At 38.6% G+C, this 18,344-nt stretch overlaps 3 protein-coding genes across 3 annotated transcripts; 2 read left to right on the plus strand and 1 right to left on the minus strand.

The window, feature by feature from the left end:
- The first annotated feature begins 21 nt into the window (after positions 1-21).
- On the plus strand, positions 22-7,205 carry dis3 (DIS3 exosome endoribonuclease and 3'-5' exoribonuclease). Its single transcript, XM_017433090.3, has 21 exons — positions 22-348; positions 467-624; positions 919-1,115; positions 1,223-1,296; positions 1,463-1,630; positions 1,772-1,936; positions 2,076-2,189; positions 2,310-2,447; positions 2,585-2,731; positions 2,823-2,939; positions 3,021-3,122; positions 3,608-3,672; positions 3,855-3,939; positions 4,137-4,264; positions 4,392-4,478; positions 4,602-4,758; positions 5,141-5,355; positions 5,499-5,667; positions 5,808-5,966; positions 6,051-6,173; positions 6,353-7,205. The coding sequence occupies exons 1-21, from the start codon at positions 130-132 to the stop codon at positions 6,419-6,421; spliced, it is 2,856 nt and encodes a 951-aa protein (XP_017288579.1). The 5' UTR covers positions 22-129; the 3' UTR covers positions 6,422-7,205.
- Positions 6,882-11,165, minus strand: bora (bora aurora kinase A activator). Its single transcript, XM_017433101.3, has 12 exons — positions 11,035-11,165; positions 10,646-10,806; positions 10,456-10,562; positions 10,268-10,313; positions 10,084-10,162; positions 9,924-9,968; positions 9,603-9,659; positions 9,227-9,504; positions 8,989-9,151; positions 8,338-8,900; positions 8,056-8,196; positions 6,882-7,545 (listed from the first exon to the last, which is right to left on the minus strand). Exons 2-12 carry the CDS (start codon positions 10,799-10,801, stop codon positions 7,516-7,518), a joined length of 1,665 nt encoding a protein of 554 aa, XP_017288590.1. The 5' UTR covers positions 10,802-10,806; positions 11,035-11,165; the 3' UTR covers positions 6,882-7,515.
- A 24-nt stretch (positions 11,166-11,189) lies between these two features.
- On the plus strand, positions 11,190-12,622 carry mzt1 (mitotic spindle organizing protein 1). The gene is made up of 3 exons (XM_017428585.3): positions 11,190-11,504; positions 11,639-11,784; positions 11,968-12,622. Exons 1-3 carry the CDS (start codon positions 11,453-11,455, stop codon positions 11,989-11,991), a joined length of 222 nt encoding a protein of 73 aa, XP_017284074.1. The 5' UTR covers positions 11,190-11,452; the 3' UTR covers positions 11,992-12,622.
- The last annotated feature ends 5,722 nt before the right edge of the window (positions 12,623-18,344 follow it).

The raw sequence follows: 18,344 nt of genomic DNA on the forward strand, positions 1-18,344 counted from the left end.
CAAAGCTCAGGAAAACGTTTTTGTTGTCCCACTGGGTTAGTTTACACATGGGCAACGAAACTGTCTGGCATTTTCAAGTGGTTGTATAAAATCATCCGAATTTATATTTTAGGGGATTTTATCTTCATCATGTTAAAGTCGAAAACCTTCGTGAAGAAGACTCGGTCGGGTGGGGTGATGAAGGTAGTGCGTGAGCATTACCTCAGAGATGATATTTGGTGTGGAAGTGAGGTTTGTACTGAATGCAAACAAGAGTCCACAGTGCTACAGGAAGACGCGTGTATTGAGAGCAATCTCTGCTCCTATCCACATTATTTGGTTCCTGACACAAATGTGGTTCTACATCAGGTATTTTTACCCCTGTGCATTTTTATCAGTGGAGTATATGTAGTTGTGTGCATATTTGTTTGCTACAGTTTCTGTTCAGTTTTTCCAAATAACAGTCGTCCTCATATTATATCTGCAGATTGACGTGTTAGAAGATCCTGTGATTCGTAACGTGATTATCCTTCAGACTGTACTGCAGGAGGTACGCCACCGCAGTGCACCAGTCTATAAACGCCTGAAGGACATTATACATGAAAAAGAGAAACACTTCTACACCTTTACCAATGAGCACCACAGGTACAAACACAACACGGTGTTTTATTTATTCGTTTATTTTATTATTCGTTTATTTTTTACTGCATGGCTAAGTGGTAGTTGTGTAATTGTGGTATATGAAAACACACTACCACAGTTTACCTAAGCAAATAGTTGAGATTTCCATTAAAAAACTTTGAACAATTGTTTAAATTGACAAAGTTCTTAATCCCATCTGATTCATTGACTAGCTTTTCATTCCTTTTGACAACCATGTTGGAGTAAATATTCTGTGGTGATGGAAGAAGATAAAAATTGTGATTTCTGTTCCTCCAGAGAGACTTTCATTGAACGTGAACCGGGGGAGAGTGCCAATGACCGTAATGATCGTGCGATCCGCGTGGCAGTCAAGTGGTACAACAACCATCTGAACACGCTCAAGTCGGGTCCAGGTGGTCTTAAAGTGGTCCTCCTCACCAACGATCAAGGGAACAAGCAGAAAGGACAGGAGGAGAGCTTGGTGGTCTACAAATGTAATTTATTCATTGTACAGCAAGACTTCATCCTCTTAGATCAAACATGTTTTCAGTTGGTATCAGCTGAACAGTTTGTCACTGTTATTTATTTTCTTATATTCTAGTTGAGGAATACATCAAAAGTCTTATCGCAAACCCTGAGCTTGTGGACCGTCTTGCTTTGTCTGATGACAATAAGGTGAGCACAAGTTTATACTAGTTGCAGATGTCTCTAGATGTAGGTAAAGTGAAAATGCATGCACAGTTTTCTTTATTTATGTCTCTGGTTACACCTTATTTTTCTTTTTGGGGCATTGTGTTTTGCTCTCTCCTTTCAACTATTTTGTTTTTCCTTTCTCCCCCAGAATGAAATTACAAGCAGTAAAGTATTGTTTCCAGAACACCTTCCTCTGTCCAAGATCCAAGCAGGAATCAAGAGTGGCTCCTTCCTCCAGGGCACCTTCAGAGCAAGCAGGGACAACTACCTGGAGGCCACAGTTTTTGTCCAGGGACAGGGGGAGGACAGCACAGAGGTGTGTGTGTGTCTGTGTGAAGATGCAGTTGGGACTGGATTTTGCTTTACTAAGATTTAAGTTTTGTAAGTTAGCTGACATTCAAAGGACCAACATTCATATGTTAAAAGCTCTGTGTTGTCGTTTTTGGCTTGTTCGCAGATTCTCATCCAGGGTCTTCAAAATCTCAACAGATCTGTGCACCAGGATGTGGTCGCTGTGCAACTGTTGCCACAAAATCAGTGGGTCTCACCTTCATCAGTTGTTCTGCAGGATGACGGCACAGCAAAGGACGATAACGTTGACAAAGATGAAGAGGAGAAAGTGGTGAATTTTGGTTTTAATTAGAGAAAGTAGTTACAATTTGGAAGGAAACTGAGGAAGGTGTCTTTTGCTGTGAAGAAAGCTACAACAGCCTGTTATTACTGTGTAATAATGACCACCTTGCTTCTGTGTGTTTGTTTAGTTGAAGTTATCAGCAGCCGAGGCAGCCAGGAAACCCACAGGTAAAGTTGTGGGAATCATCAAAAGGAATTGGAGGCCATTTTGTGGCATGCTGAATGTCTCCCAAATCAAAGAGGTAAGATTAAACTGCTGCATGTTCTTAGTTTGAAACTCTAAAGCTCAAAATTATATGTGACCTTCTCTTATTACTACTGTATAACTCAGGCTCTGACAGTCCATTTTTTCCCTTCTCCAGTCCACCCGCCATCTTTTCACCCCGGCAGACCGCCGTATTCCACGCATTCGCATTGAAACACGACAGGCCGCCACACTTGCAGGTCAAAGGATCATGGTGGCTATTGATGGCTGGCCCAAAGACTCCAGATATCCCAATGTAAGACCTCTCCCACAATTTATCAAGATCCTTTTGTTTTAGTAAAAACTGATATTTCAACTATATTGTAATTAAAACAGCAAATCTGTTCATTAGAGGGTAAACTCTGTGTGTGTGTGTGTGTGTGTGTGTCTTAGGGCCACTTTGTGCGCAGTCTGGGAAGTGCAGGAGAGAAGGGAACAGAGGAGGAGGTCCTGCTTCTGGAGCATGATGTCCCACATCAGGCCTTCTCTCAGGCTGTACTCAGTTTCCTTCCCAAGATGCCATGGACCATTACACCCGAGGTGACCTCTTCTGGAGAGCTCTATTCCAGTTCTGTTTTTCTTTTCTGGATCTGTTTATGAATAAATGCGACTTTGTGGTTTTTTTTTACAGGACATGGCGAAGAGAGAGGACCTGAGGCATTTGACGGTGTGCAGTGTGGATCCTCCAGGATGTACAGATATAGATGATGCCCTGCACTGTAGGGAACTGGAAAATGGAAACCTCGAGGTGCACATATTGTACAGTTACACCATCAGCGACAGTACAAAGCTCTTCATGTCTGTATTCAACTGTACGTGTAATGTGTAGGTGGGGGTTCACATTGCTGATGTCAGCCACTTCATCAGACCCGGCAATGCGCTGGATAAAGAGGCTGCCAACCGTGGTACCACAGTGTATTTGTGCGGCAAAGTAAGAAAATCAGACTCGCACATTAGTTTTCACTCAAACCTGCAAACGTGAAATTTAAAGTGATAGGAAAGAAGTTAGGCATAATCACGAAAGTTTTAGATGCATGTAAAATGTCCCAAGAATCTTTATTAGTAATTTATTGTAAGAAATGGGACATTTTTCAAGCAAGAATGAGAAAGATCCTTATTATTTGTGCTGTATGTGAAGAGCGGCGTAGAAGCTGTAGTAGTAGTTTGTAGTGTTGTTATTACTGACCAGGATGTTCTATTTTCTGCTTGGATCTCTTTTTTTCTTTTAAAGTTGTAAGAAATTGAAATTTAACTGATTTAGCTTGTCACTGTAGAAGAATCTTAATCCAGACATTTTGCAATCAGAAAAATAATGGGCTGACACTTTTTTTTTTTGCTGACTCTATTCTATTCTAATCTTTTTACCCTGTATAAATGTTATAAGGTGCTGATGTTGTTTAACATTGTATCCAACAGAGGATAGACATGGTTCCTGAGCTGCTCAGCTCCAATCTTTGTTCTCTACGCTCCAATGTGGAAAGGTGAGGACTGAAAGTACAGAGTTCACCTACAAAATTAAATCTGACGTGCTTTTATTTTACTCAAAATAACAATCTGTACACCCAGATTCTTTTTTGTCTCCAATCTATGTGATGAGAGTTCGGGACACATAACTTCATTTTTTTTATTCTGGATGAGTTTTCTTTTCTTTTCCTTTTGCTAGGTTTGCTTTTTCATGTATTTGGGAAATGAACAAAAAGGCGGAAGTTTTGAAGACTCGGTTCACGAAAAGTGTGATCAACTCCAAGGTAAAGTACATCACAAAAAAATAAGTACAAAAAATGTTTTTTTTTTAATATATTTTTGCAACACTTGTGTCAGATTATTTTACCCCCTCTTGCCTTGTTTAGCTATTTGTGTGAAATTACATCACCATGTCAAAGTAAAAGTATTCAACTAAATAGTTTATTTGGTGTTTTTTCCTTTGCTGTTAAATGTTGTTCAGGCATCTCTGACTTATGCTGAGGCCCAGATGAGGATAGATGACACCAGTAAGAATGATGATATCACTGAAAGCTTGCGCGGTCTCAACAAACTTGCCAAAATCCTCAAGAGGCAGAGGATAGAGAATGGGTAAAGAATAAGGACTTGTATATGAAACATGGGGGGATACATTTTTTTGCTTCATTTTAATGAGATAGGCGGGGACATTTTTAAAAAATAACTGGTAGTGAATGACAGTGGTTTGATTTTTCTTTAGGGCACTGACACTGTCGTCCTTAGAGGTACGGTTTCACATCGACAGTGAAACCCACGACCCCATAGACCTGCAAACAAAAGAACTCATGTGAGTAACTTTCTAAAGGAGCATTACACAGATTCTTACATTTGACAAATATACCTTTTTATTGGATTTGTGAATCATCCCATGTTTTTATTTAAAAAAAAACATGTTTCTGTGGGTTATCAGGGAGACAAACTCCATGGTTGAGGAGTTCATGTTGCTGGCCAATATTTCAGTTGCACAGAAGATTTATGAAGAGTTTCCAGAGTGTGCTCTGCTGAGGAAACATCCAGCACCGCCTCCGTCCAACTATGACATCCTGATTAAAGCGGCAAAGTCCAAAGTTAGTCCACACAGTTATGCTTTATGTTTGTTCTGAATCCATTCATTTATCTGAGTTTAAATTAAGATTGTTGTTTGCAATTTAAAGGCAACTCAGGATATAACTTTTAGCAGACCCATAAAACTCAAGCTTCTGCAGCAGTATTGAAATGTTCAGTGATTCTAAAAGATGGACGAAAACGATAAAGTCAACCTTAGAAGTAAAATAAGATATCATCTGAAGGGGCCCTGATCTTTTCTTTTTGTCAAATGTGAAAAGTTTTATGCAGCAAAGAATGCAGTGCATTGAAGCAGAATGCTTTTCTAACCCAAACCCTAAATTTGTGCATTATGTAAAGACAACCACGCTCGAGCTTTTTTTTAAATTTTTTATCTCTTATCAGAAAGTGGAGATCCACATAGATTCAGCCAAGGCTCTCGCTGATTCCCTCGATGTTGCCAAAGTGGATGGCTTTGCGTATTTCAACACACTTCTGCGGATCCTGGCCACTCGCTGCATGATGCAAGCAGTCTACTTCTGTTCTGGCATGGACAGCGACTTCCACCATTATGGTCTCGCATCACCCATTTATACACACTTCACATCACCAATTAGGAGGTATGGAAATTTTAATTTTTTTGTTTTACAAAGAAAGCAAAGTGATCGTAGCTGTGCTTTTAGCCTCTTTTTGTAATTTATATTCCCCTTTTTACCAATATATAAACTTTACCTGTTTTTTTTTTTTTCTTTTTTTTCCACAGATATGCAGATATAATAGTCCATCGCCTGCTGGCTGCGGCCATAGCAGCCGACAGCACCTACCCTGATCTGATGGACAAGCATAAACAGTCGGCCCTCTGCACCAACCTCAACTATAGACACAAAATGTCTCAGTATGCACAGAGGGCATCTGTGGCCTTCCACACACAGGTAAACCCACACAGACCTATTTCTATGTACGCCACTGTATGTATAAACCAGGAATGTGGAAACAACAAAAAAACATTTGTTTTAAAAGAATATTAGCAGTTATCATCACTATCCTAACCCAAATGTATTATTTCCTTTAGTTGTTCTTCAAGACTCGAGGTATACTGAACGAAGAAGGATTTGTTCTGTTTGTGAGGAAGAATGCAATCATCGTTCTTATCCCAAAGTTTGGTCTGGAAGGAACAGTCTTCTTTGATACCAAAGACAAAGTTCCACCCAGTCTTGTTTTTGATGAAGAGGTATGAACAAATCATTGTCATTTCTGTCAGAAGCACTTTGATTTTTTTATTTGTACATAAATGTTGTCTTATGTATATGGTTAGGGTCCAACTCTAAAGGTGGAGCAGCACACATTCCACATCTTTGATCAGGTGAAGGTCACCATCAGTCTAGATTCCTCCAACATTCAGCACCAGAAGATCCGCATGGCTCTAACAGAACCTGTGGTAAGAACAGACTCATCGACTTAAAACAAATATTTTCTTCCATTTGTACCTTTATTAAAAATTTACAGCATTAAGCTTAGATTAAGGTATGTTTTCATATAGTTTTATAAGTCCCAGTTGGAGAATTCATATGACTGAAATACCAGCATTTTCTCAAACAAAAACATTCTTTGTTTTAGATCCCTGATGTGAGTGTCCCTGCTCCTGAGGCTGAACCACAGGCCAAGAAACAGAAACTGGATCGTTGACGGAGGAAGCAGTGCTGTAATTCACCCAAACCACTTTTTAATATATCAGAAATGTTAACTGTTTGGAGCAAGTATGCAAATCATTTCACTTAATATGTTACTGCAAAAAAACACTGCTCCAATGTGACGTGGATGTGTTTTCCCTGATATCATTTTATGATTTAAACCATTTCTTGGTAAAATAATTTTTTTTTTCCTTTGACATCCGTGGTTGTATTTTTTTGTAATTCCCCCCATTAAATCTATTTTCCTGCCAAATTACTTTGGCCTAATGTTATTAAGCTAAGATGAGAGCCACCATATGGAAAAAGAAAATGACACCAACACTGAACCAATAACCACCAACAGGACAACTGGGTACAGTGTTGTTGGAAAAATAACCTAAATTATTGTAGAATGAGCAAAAAAATAAAAAATAAATCAGTGCAGCAGATGAACATTGTACACAGCAACTCAAAAATAGTGTTTCCTCAATGGAAAAACAAAAAAATAAGTTAATTTAATATGACAACCATGTACAGTAACCCTGTGCAAAATATTTAAAAAATAGCTCATCTTTTCAACATATAGTTCACTTATGCATTATTTAATAAGATCCACAGGTAACCTGAATTAAAAAAAACAACAAGATACTACTCATAGGGGGGGGGAAATCACGAACTCACCACAATGAACAGTTCTATAAAAATAAAAGTTGTAAAAGTCTGATGTCATCTGAAAGTCAAGATATATCAGGTCGATCATGTTAGCACCAAAACAAAAACAGAAAAAAAAAAAAAAAAAATCTGCCATTGGCTTCAATACAGCACTTAGGAAGTTGATTTTTGTGCAAAATCAATGCAAAATTTAGAAGGTTACACTTTTAAAGAGTTAAAAAATTTCAGAGTATTAAAAACAAACTAGGTTAGACATCCCTTACATAAAACATAGTCATTTATTTTCAGTTGCGCATTTCCTCACCCTCAGATCTACCTAAACCAACTCTTACAGCTGTTCAGTACCAAATTAACCTATAATTATTCCAACGTTGTGTAAATGTCATGTGTTATTTTCACGAGTTTCCACTGGAAGAGTTGTTCCTTTTCATGTAGAAATCAGGAGACTCCATAGTGAGGATAAAATGTCTGAAAAATAAGAAACTTCATTTTAGTAAAAGACTTGGAATATCTACATTGTTAGAAGTGTCTCTAAATTCACTTGCCAACCAGTATTCAAAGTTCCGGGGAGTGTTTTCAAGAAAATAAAGTTTTGTTTTTTTTTTCAGAGTGCTGTCTGTTTCCACTGTGGTGTAAGACAGGATAAACTAGTTCCTTGACTTGCTGTTGCATGTGTCTGAAAAGTTTGGTTGTGGTGATTTGATGTTGATTTTAATCTAAATTATGAATACCATTGCTTTACAATCGAAAATATGCATTTCTCTTAGTTGGCACTGTTTGCTTTACCAAGTTTAAAAGCTGTCTTTCATTAACTATTCCTGAGGTACAACTTTCATTTAACTTTAGAAGAACCTTTAGTTCCTGGGTTCATAATGTGACTAACTTCAAAATGCATCCAATTTATTAGAGTTAGCTAGTTCAAACGCTCAGACGAACCCAGTAACTGCCCTGTAGCTTTGTGTTCAAGGGTAACCTTACTTTAACTTTACTGTGTCGAGTGAAGGGGAACACTTCTTCCACCACATTCGAACTGAGAGGCTCTTTGGCCTGGCAGTCTGAGCTGAGGCCATCGATGAGGCTAGCAGTACCCGCTGAGGTAGTATTATAACCACTATCCACCTAAAAGCACACAAACAAAAGTTAATATTCATTTAGGAAAACACATTAATATCAAACAACTAATGACAGCTTTTTTAAATACAAGTTAAAAGGCACAATAATGCCATAAGTAGCTTTACTAATTTATCTTCTATCACAAACCTGCACACTGGAATCATAGCGGATGCTGCTTCCCTCTGCCAGAAGAGACACAAACATCTGAGAGCTTTCTATAGCAGACACGTTTCCCATACGAGAGCTGGTCAGTTGTTCTGAGGGTCCCCCACCTTCCTCCTCCTCCAGCCTTTTTTCTATACCCATCTCCTTACCCTCCTCCATTTTCACAGCTTCAATAGGATCCTGACTAAGTACCTCTCTGGAAACAAGGTGAGTGTCCTGGGTCAGAGGTGATGTTGGAGCTAATTCCATAGAACAGTGAGAACATGAGGAGAAAGTGGAAGGAGGGTGTTCTTCACCGTCCTGATTGTCTGGGAGCAACGGGTTAAGAATTGGCAAGATGGGGGTAGGGGAGGCCCAGCAGCAAACTCTGGATCTGGGCTTGGGTCTTGAGACGTGCTGGGGCTCGTTTTGGTAGTGGGACCGGTATGGGGAGCAGCTACGAATGGGAGAACAACCTTCGACAAATGGACTCCCGTTAGAGGGAGCAACATCTATATCTAGCGAAGCTCCGTGTGGGGTCAAATTACATGGCTGTTTCCATTCATCTGAAAAGTTACAGATAAAAATTTATTTTAAAAATGAATAGTCATATTCTCTAGTATGTTTTTAAAAACTGAAAAGCAGATGGTTTACCTGAGCCAATGGGAGTGAGTGTCACATGGGCAAAAATTGGAGAAATTGTCGGAGAGATGTGGCCTGCAGGAGATGACCTATCAGGAAACAGTGGACTGCTGATGCTGCCAAGGCTGCAGTCTCTGAAGCAGCCCTGCTGGATGGGACTGGATGAAAACTGACCCTATAATTAGAAGAATCTAAATGAATTATTGTTCATTTGTGTCCGTTTTTCCTCTAATTTCACTTGACCACTCACCGTAGAGGGAGTTTGGGCTGATATGCCACAGGACAAAGGGGAAGCAAAGACCGATGGTGGAGCTTCCCTCTCGGGATGTTCAGCTCTTGTTCCAGCTCCTTCTCTGTGAGGAAACTGTCTTTTCAGCCCGGCATTAGCTCTTTCTGGGCTCGGTGGGTTAGAGCTATCCGAGCTGCTGTAATTGAACTGACCATCAATAAAAAGTTTGCGTCTCAGGGAGGAGGAACTAAGGCTTTCCTGCATTGCATCACACGTCTCCTCGCATCGGTAATATTCTCCTGCAAATACCAAAACATTGTGACTCAGTGCTAAAATCATTCAGCCAGTGATGGAAGATCTCAGACTTTGAGTCTGTTGGCATTCAGCAGACACTTACCGAGTAATTTCTCTAAATCAAAAGCCAAAGGTAGCGAAAGGACAGTCTGGCAAGCGACTGCAAACCAAATAAAACAAATTAGTAAATTTATAAAAGACAGCTACGATTTATGAATGGGAAAAACGCTAGCCTTGATATAAGTTTTGTTGCCTGTACCGCCACATCTCAGAGACAACTAAATTGCAGGCAGTAAAGTAAAGCCCCAGAATCATTATCATTCAAGTACACAGGTTTAAATAAAGGAGTTATTGTTTTATGTCAAGGTTTAGTCATCTGCATGTTTTGGGAGAAACATGTTTAAAAAAAAAAAAGCAAACAAACCTGAATGTTTTTCAGTCTCCTCTGAAATTGCTGAAGACATTGGATCTTCAATAAAAAAAATAAATAAAGTATGATAAAGTGAGAAGGGTTTAAATTGTACAGAATAACAATACATGACAGGTAAAGACTAAAAAGTAATGCAAACACAAAAACAACTTACTTTTTTTGTTCAGGTGAGAGGCTCTGCGGCTTTCTGGTGCAGCCCAGGGGGAAGGCACGATAGCTCCTTTGGTGAAAAACTATTGGGAGACATAAAATACATCATTACAAAATCAAGCAGCAAATCAATATAAAAACGTATCAAAGATTATATAATAAATATTGGTTAGGTTTGGATTTCATACCTGCTCGATGGCATTTTGACATTTTTCTTCAATGTCAGAATCTCTCCTGATATAAAGCAGAACAAAGTCTTATATTGTCGATAATCTTTAGTTTGCAAAGTGGATTTGAGATTGATTAGTTATGTTAGTCAACTATTCAAGTAATTTCAGCCTTACACACACTGTGATTTCCTTTTCTCAGCACATACCTTGTCTGGCTGAGGTAAAAAGATTGTCGCTGGATTTCCTCGGGGTCTATGTGTACTGGTAGAAGACTGGCCATTTCATCAATAGACCAGTTAAACTTAGGTGGAGTCTGGAAAAGTTTTAAGGTTTAAGGTTTAAAACTTTTGTACAAGATGTGGGTCTAAGATAGAAGATGGATGTATTTTGACTTACAGTCTTGCAAGGCTTTGATCTGAAGACAGAAGGGCTCGGAACCAGGGGTTCCCGCAGATGGTAGTAGTCATTGGGACTCTCAAATGGGTTTTTTATGGAAGGCCTGCCTGGAGTTTGTGGAGCGAGCTGTGGCTTAGCAGGACTATGATCCCCCATCTTAGCTGAAAACAACAAATATTTCAGTCTGGATAAAGGAAAAAGCACACTTCAAACACAAAACTAACAAGACATAATCCACTGCCTCTATATATTTTATGCTGTTAGGAGATATCTGGTTTGGCACGTTAGGAATAAAGTCGGCTTCAAAATGATACGTAAGGTTGGGTACATAAATTTAACACATTAATTAAACAACATAGATACATACAAGCTTTTTAGTTTGTACTCACAAGTCCTAAAAGGCCAGACTTCGACGACAAAATCACCCGACAAATTTTTAGTGAAGACTCAGCAGCTTAGAAACAATCCAAACGTTCATTTCAATTTTGCCCACACGGAAAGGCCAGCCAATAAGAAGTGAGAGGAAGTTCTCAGGAGCCAATGAGGCCTTCTGTGTCGTCACTTCCGTTGTGGGATTTATGCGTTCACGCTAAGTGGCTAGCTAGCTGCTAATGCTGCTCATAAACTACTTTGCGTTTTTTAATTATATGATTTTCTGCGTAAAATGAATAGGATATATGCGACGTCTGGCTGATTATTCTCGTGAGGATTTATTATTGCCGATTTTTATTTATATTTTTATTTTACTTGTGGCGACATAGACCCTGAATTGGTTAGCCGTTCAAAGCTAACAATCAATTTATCACTATGGCCAGTGCAGCAAATGCAAACCTAAACGCAGTGCGGGAAACAATGGATGGTAAGTATTTATAAACCCTCAGCGGTTAATTTATTCGTGAAATGCCTTCAGACTCTTTCATAAACGGGCTGCGTGGCTAACCTTTAGCTTGTCATCATTAAAATAATCACCCTGTCATCGTCTGTCTTTAACAGTCCTGCTTGAGATCTCAAGGTTGCTGAACACTGGTTTGGACATGGAGTCTCTGTCCATCTGTGTGAGGCTGTGTGAGCAAGGCATCAATCCTGAAGCCCTTTCTGCAGTCATCAAGGAGCTGCGTAAAGCTTCTGAGTCTCTCAAGGTACAAAACAAGCTTTAAAATTAATCTAAAACTAACAACAGACCAATGCATATAAATACACACATATGTGCATATTCAATACAAGTAGTAACAAAAGTATAAGGAAAGGGGTATGAATCAATAAATGCATCTTTATGTGGTGTGTTAGTGTGTCAATAAACTTTTTTTTTTCTTCTTCTTTAGGTTTCTGAGAACTGTACAAACTGAAGATGGAAAATCAGATCACTTAAGTTTGGGATTTTAAATGAGACTTTGCCCAAATTTCTTATGGCACTCATGCTTTCAATACCTCCTCAATGACTCGGTGTGCTGTCTCATTCTGTAACTTGACCTTCTGTTTAGGAGGTCCCACAGTCTTTTTTTTTTTTTTTTCTCCTCTACTAAAATGAGTGCATGCTCAGCCCATTTCAAGTAAGATATATGCCCACTCCTGTGACCTGTGTGATGGATAAGTTCAAGTTGACGACAACTTTCTGCCTTAACACAAGAACAGAACTCTTCTTTCTGCTCATCAACTTATCTTGCACTTTTTCTGTGCACATTTTTGTAGTATTTTCATGTGTGCATGGTTTATTGTCTGTTGTTTAATTTTTCATGTGTTTTTGTTTTTTTCCTACGATATAATTTTATGTTTTTTTTGTCATTTCCTTTATTCATATGATTGTCACAAATGTAGTTTACTAAAATAAATTGTTACCAGTTATGGCCACAAGGTGGCGGTATGTTTCTACATATTATCAGGGGTACAGCTCTTCATTTAATGTGAGGAAATCTGCAGTTACAATCAATCAGTTTTCCTGAAGAATAAAAAGATCAGTTTGATTAGAAACATTTAAAACCACATTTTTATCTGTCATTTATATATATTTGTCTTGGTTCAATTTTAGAACTTTTTTAGTGGGTTTTGATAGGCCTTAGCACATTCTTTTCAAAGTGTTTTATGAAGGAAATGATCTTTCCTGTCAGACTAGGTGAAAGGATCAACAGAACGGACTGCTATATACTGCACAATACAATACAAAAACAATGGAGTGAAGTTTGCATCCACAGCCAACGGCATACTTCACAACAAAGAAGAAACGAGCAAAGGTCGTTCCTTACAGCAGGATGTCCTGTTGATCTGAAATCCTTGCTCTGTTAATGTCAGAATTTGATACACAAAAAGCATATAGGAGATATTGCAAACTTGACAAAAAAAAATACATCTTTGATCTACTAGAATGGAGGTCGCTCAATCACACGTCTAACCAGGCAGCATTGTTTTGTTTCTCCACAGTCTGTAAAATAACTCGATTCATCTTCTAGACGAGGGGAAAATGCTGAGAGCACAGAACTTTTACAGGGCAATATATGAGCTTGGAGTGCTCTCTTATCACACATGCTTGTATGAGAAGCTTGTGTGTGTGTGTGTGTGTGCACCCCTCATTTTGTTGCAAGTTGTAGGTCCATGTGAACACTGTAGACGTCTACAAATGAGTAGCCCGTGAGCCATCTGACAGTAACGCCTCACCCCTCACAGGCACACCACAGAAAAAGCCAGCGCAGGAGTGTGTGTGTAAGCATTTGTCTTCATCTGCTTTGTCTCACCATCTTGACTGACATACAGCGAGTCTAAATCTCTGCACTGCTTCTTTGATCTCTTAACACAGTATCTCTGTGTTCCTGAATGCCAGCATCATGTTAGCCAAGCATGAGAGACATACAGATTTGGCGCAGTATCTTTGCTCGATTATAGTTCATAATCCAAAGCAATGCTGGGTCTTGCCAGGGACGGAAGGAGGGAGATGAGCTGCGTGAGATGTTGATGGAGGCAGATGCAAAACAAGAATCTTTTTTTATTATTATTATTATTTTTTTTTTTTTAAAAAGTTATGCATGGCTTGATTGGCTACTAAGGGCGTGGGATTCAGGATGCATTGCTCTGTTTGATCTGTGTGGAGGTTTTTATTTTCTTATCTGAGTCGGCTACTTTGATCTCTGTTAAACAAAATATTCCCAAATCCCATAGTCCTAACTGAGATTAGCGTCCGTATATGCATAAACATCTAAGTTGTGTTCAACTAGGGCACTGGTCAGGTCACATGACTGTATCAACTTAACAGGCAAGCAGGTCCTCACATCTAAATTTCTAAAGGTGTTTATATTTGTATGTCTGATAATTATCCAGGCTGTGGATTATTATTATTATTATTATAATTATAATTTATATATATATAAAAATGAGGGCATTCTCTTTAAAAAGTGAAAGATCTCTGTGTAGCAATTACAGTTCAGGTGTGAGCCATCATTAGGATAGCTATTATACTGGACTGATTACAGGTTTCTTATGGAGAAGAAAGGATGGTCTGTTTATATTTTTCCAAACTTAAATTGAAACTATATTGTCCTGTGAAAACAAATGCAAAGTAGAATTTAATTTGGTGTGAAGTTAAGGCAAAAGTTAAAGGTCTCTGTGTTGTATTTGGGTCATTAATTAATGGGACCAATAAACAAGTGAATTTAAAAGTCTCCCTGCAGTGATAAGACTTTAAGAGTTTATTGTCTATTATTTTAATATTTCATTTCGTGCTGGCAGACTGGGAAAAAAAACAACATTTATGAGCTAGAGTAAGTAATATCAATGGGAAAAATGGGTACACGTGAATGACGTGGGAGTTGTGGAGACTTTGAAACTCCTTTTAAACTAATGAAGAAGCAACTTCTAATGCAGCGTTAAAGTGTTCGTAAACAGAATCTGCGTACAAGAGAATATTGATGTGAAGTAAAGAAACTATGGCAAAGAGAGAGCCAGGATGACAGGTCAGAGGTCAATATGTCTTCATTCCCGCCATTTAGGCTTGGCTCCCAAACCCTACAGGAAAGTGGAGTAAATGGAACCCCGTGATGTGCAAAGAGGCTCTATTAGACTTCAGGAATGACAATAAAGTTTTGTTTTTTTCAGGAGGGGGGTTGTTTTCTGTTTCTTTTCAGAAGAGCACAGTCACAACTAAAAAAAAAAGAGAATTTTTAAGCTCACAAGCCTCCGGTACAGGACTTGGGCTTGGTAGGTAACCTCCTTAATAGGAGGTAGAGAGAAGATTTTTTTTATAACAGTTTTCTGAAACTGGGTAAAGGTTCTTGATATTCCCCAATTTTTTTTTTTAATTTCTTTGATTTTTTCAGTCCCTCCAGCTCCCAAGATTGTACAAAGCATGAATAACCTTAACCACGTTTCACTGTAGGTGTACCTATTTCCTTATGAGTTCAATATAATCTCTTCTAAACAAAATGATGAACTGCTTTCCCAGTGACCTTCACTGTGATTCTGTAAACTTCATCCTTCTTTTCCACACCATTTATTTGACAGGTTTTTGCTGTGTTTATTTCCCTTAAAATGACTTTAAAAACTATATTCAAAGTTAGCTCCAAAGCACCCATTTATAGCATTAAAATGATGGCAATAATAAGGTTATAGATAACTTATTTTAAAGGTACTTTGCATGGCATTTCAGATTAGGTTTTAATGACAACACCACCTATAATTTGCTGAGAAATGTTCATACATTGTCTCAAACATCCCAGTTTTTAAACTCCTAGATTTTTGCACAATTACTGAACATCATAACCTGATGGAGGGTAAGAGGAAATGTAAGTTAATTGGATAACAACAAAAGTGTGTCTGATTTTTGCATTAATTTTTCACTTCTTGTTTTAAAAATGTATATATTATGAGAGAAAAAAGTGAGCTGACATTTTTGGTGCTTGTGCAAATTTGCTAATAATATTGATTAATGACCATATATATATATAAGTTCAGGTTTTCACATCAGAATGTTAGGTTGGCTTAACACAGCATTTAAAGCTTGAACTTTTTCTTTATTGATGTATCTATTTTTATCAGGAAAAATACTCAGAAAGCCTGCAGGCCACTCAGCAGAAAGCCACATCCATGTATATCCTGGAGTGGCTTTGTTTACAGGTGTGTATCTGGCATGGAAGTGGTTGATTCATTGTTTTTTCTGTAACTGATCAAGCCTCTCTGACCCTCATCCATTCAGAGACACGAAGCTTCGGGGACTGCTTTTGCCCTGTGAGGAGTTTCTGTGACCTTGTTAGTGCTCTCCCCGATACATCACTGTTGATTAAATACGGGGCAGACCTTTACACTGTAAGACACGATTTAGGTCACAATTAAATTCATAGCAAGAAAATTGAATCATAACTTATTCAAAGGATTGTTATTAATCATTAGACAGGATAACGACGTGGCAATCAAAATATGTAAAAGAGGAGGAAAAAAAAACTTTCAGTCTTTTAGTGACTTTGTTGTTTTTTGGACATTTTCCAACCTGATTAATGTAGAATTGATTGATTTACAGTTGTAATTAGCTGCACTCTGCATAGATGCATAATAATCACATATCTCCCTGCTTGTTTTAATGTATTAATTGGTTTCATTAACAAAAGCAGTTAATTGAATAACAATTAACAAAGTTGATGATGGTATCAACACAGCGCGTGTCGACTCCCTTGTGTTTTCTCTATGATAATAACGAAACCACCTTTTTTATCAGATTGGAATTTTGTGTGTTGGACTATGTAATGACTAATATGATATTGGGTTTATTAGTTTATTCCAGTGGCTCACTGAGGCGTTAAGCTGAGCACATTGTGTTTAACAGGTAGGTACCATATGCTGCCTTAATCAGACACTGGAATCACATTTGGTTGTTAAATTGTCTCCTAATAAAAGCAGGTAGTAAAAACAACCCGAGCTAATTCAATTTCTGGCGAGTTTGGCTAAAGTGAACAGCTGTTTGTATTTGTGGAAATGTTTTAACAACTCCACTCCTCCTCTCATTTTTGTTTCAAGGTTTAACTCCAGCAGCCTGTTCAAGTTTTCTGAAGAAAATAGAGATGGAGGGTGGACGAGCTGTCCACTTTCCTTTAAACGAAGACAATACCAGGGATATTGTGGTGACAGCTCGCATTGTGTGTGTGTTTGTGTGAAAACGAAGATTTTGTGTGTGTAAGAAAAAAAATAAAATAATAATAATAATATAGAAGATGTGTGTGTGCGTGTGCTCGTGTGTTACACTGACAGCTTGTATTCTGCGTGATTAATGATGTGGTGTGTGACTTGATAAGTGCTTCGGAGGACCAACGCTTGTTTCAATTAGACCTTGTGAAGGTCGCGACGCCGCGCCGGCCTCTCATTATCATATCCATAATCAATCCACATTATCATAGGGGAATGTGGAATGGTTGTGTGATGTCTTGGTCATGAACACACACACACCTAATCACATACCAAAACACAATGACATAGTCTCTCACTCAAGAGTACACACACACACACCCTTCACTCCAAGTTGATTTGAATCATAACAGAAGCTGTCGGAACGGATTGTCTGTTCAGATTAACAGTTTGTTTCTAAGAATTAAGCAGCATTGATGGTGGTGGCATTTCAGATCCTCACTGCAGACCCAAATGCCAAAACATCATTCTGTCACCCCTCCTCCCTCCCTCCTTCTTTTTCACACAATTGCATGTATGAGCACACATCTGCACACACACACACACACTCAGCAAGGACCCTGGGGCATTTTTAATAGAGGCGAAGTGATTCGTATGTTTTTGCTCCTCTAATGAGAACAGATTGAGTGGTATTTACACTTCATCGGCTGATCTAACCACCTACACATTTCCCTCATGCTGCTGCTCCTCACTGGCCAAAACAGACATGTGGAGAGGACCAGGGTTTTGCTTTCAAACGGAGACACAACGTGAACAACGTCTCTGCCTCTTTGGCTCATGATGACACCATGGCAACATAAATATAAACTGTTAAAACTGGAAGACTCACGCCCGACTTGGTTTCCTTGAAGAGGTGGTTGCCTCAGACAGTAAAATAAGAAGTTGTCTCGAACCAGAATGGCAGACACATTGATCCAGGGGGGGCTTTTTTACTGTCTCTCTAAGAGCAAAACATCAACAAAATATTGATAATCACAGCTTGCTCATTTCTTTGAAAAGCTTTCAAACAACTCACCGATGTTGTCGATCATATGCGATTTGATAAAAAAAAAAAATGAAGTGAAGCTACAGTTGGGGGTTAAAACTTAATCATACAATACAGAAGCAATCAGTGGAATTGAAGGAGATATAAAACATTAATTAACTCAGTGGAAGGAGAATCTTGCAAGGCGGTGAGGATAGATAGGCCTCCACTGTTTCAGAAACTTAAGGCACTTCAAAGACAGAATTCTCCGGCAATTTAGTGTTGAACTCCAGTGGCAACATGAGATGTTAAAGGCAGATAAAAGGGAATGCAGTCAAGTTGAACCCTTTTTTTTTTCCCACGTTGAAACAAAACCAATGAAGGCCTAGCATTCCTTGAACGAATGCATATTACCCGCCACCTTTCATGGCAGTTTTTGATTGACATCATCTTGTGTTGAGAAATGTTAGAATTGTAGCCATTTTAGTTAAACCTTACAATAGCATTATGCCAACATTATCTCATGGAATAAATGGAGCATGTGTTGTGAATGACTTTCAGCAATTACCATGTCAAATT

This window comes from Kryptolebias marmoratus, linkage group LG22 (assembly GCF_001649575.2).
Source record: "Kryptolebias marmoratus isolate JLee-2015 linkage group LG22, ASM164957v2, whole genome shotgun sequence".
Taxonomy (NCBI): domain Eukaryota; kingdom Metazoa; phylum Chordata; class Actinopteri; order Cyprinodontiformes; family Rivulidae; genus Kryptolebias; species Kryptolebias marmoratus.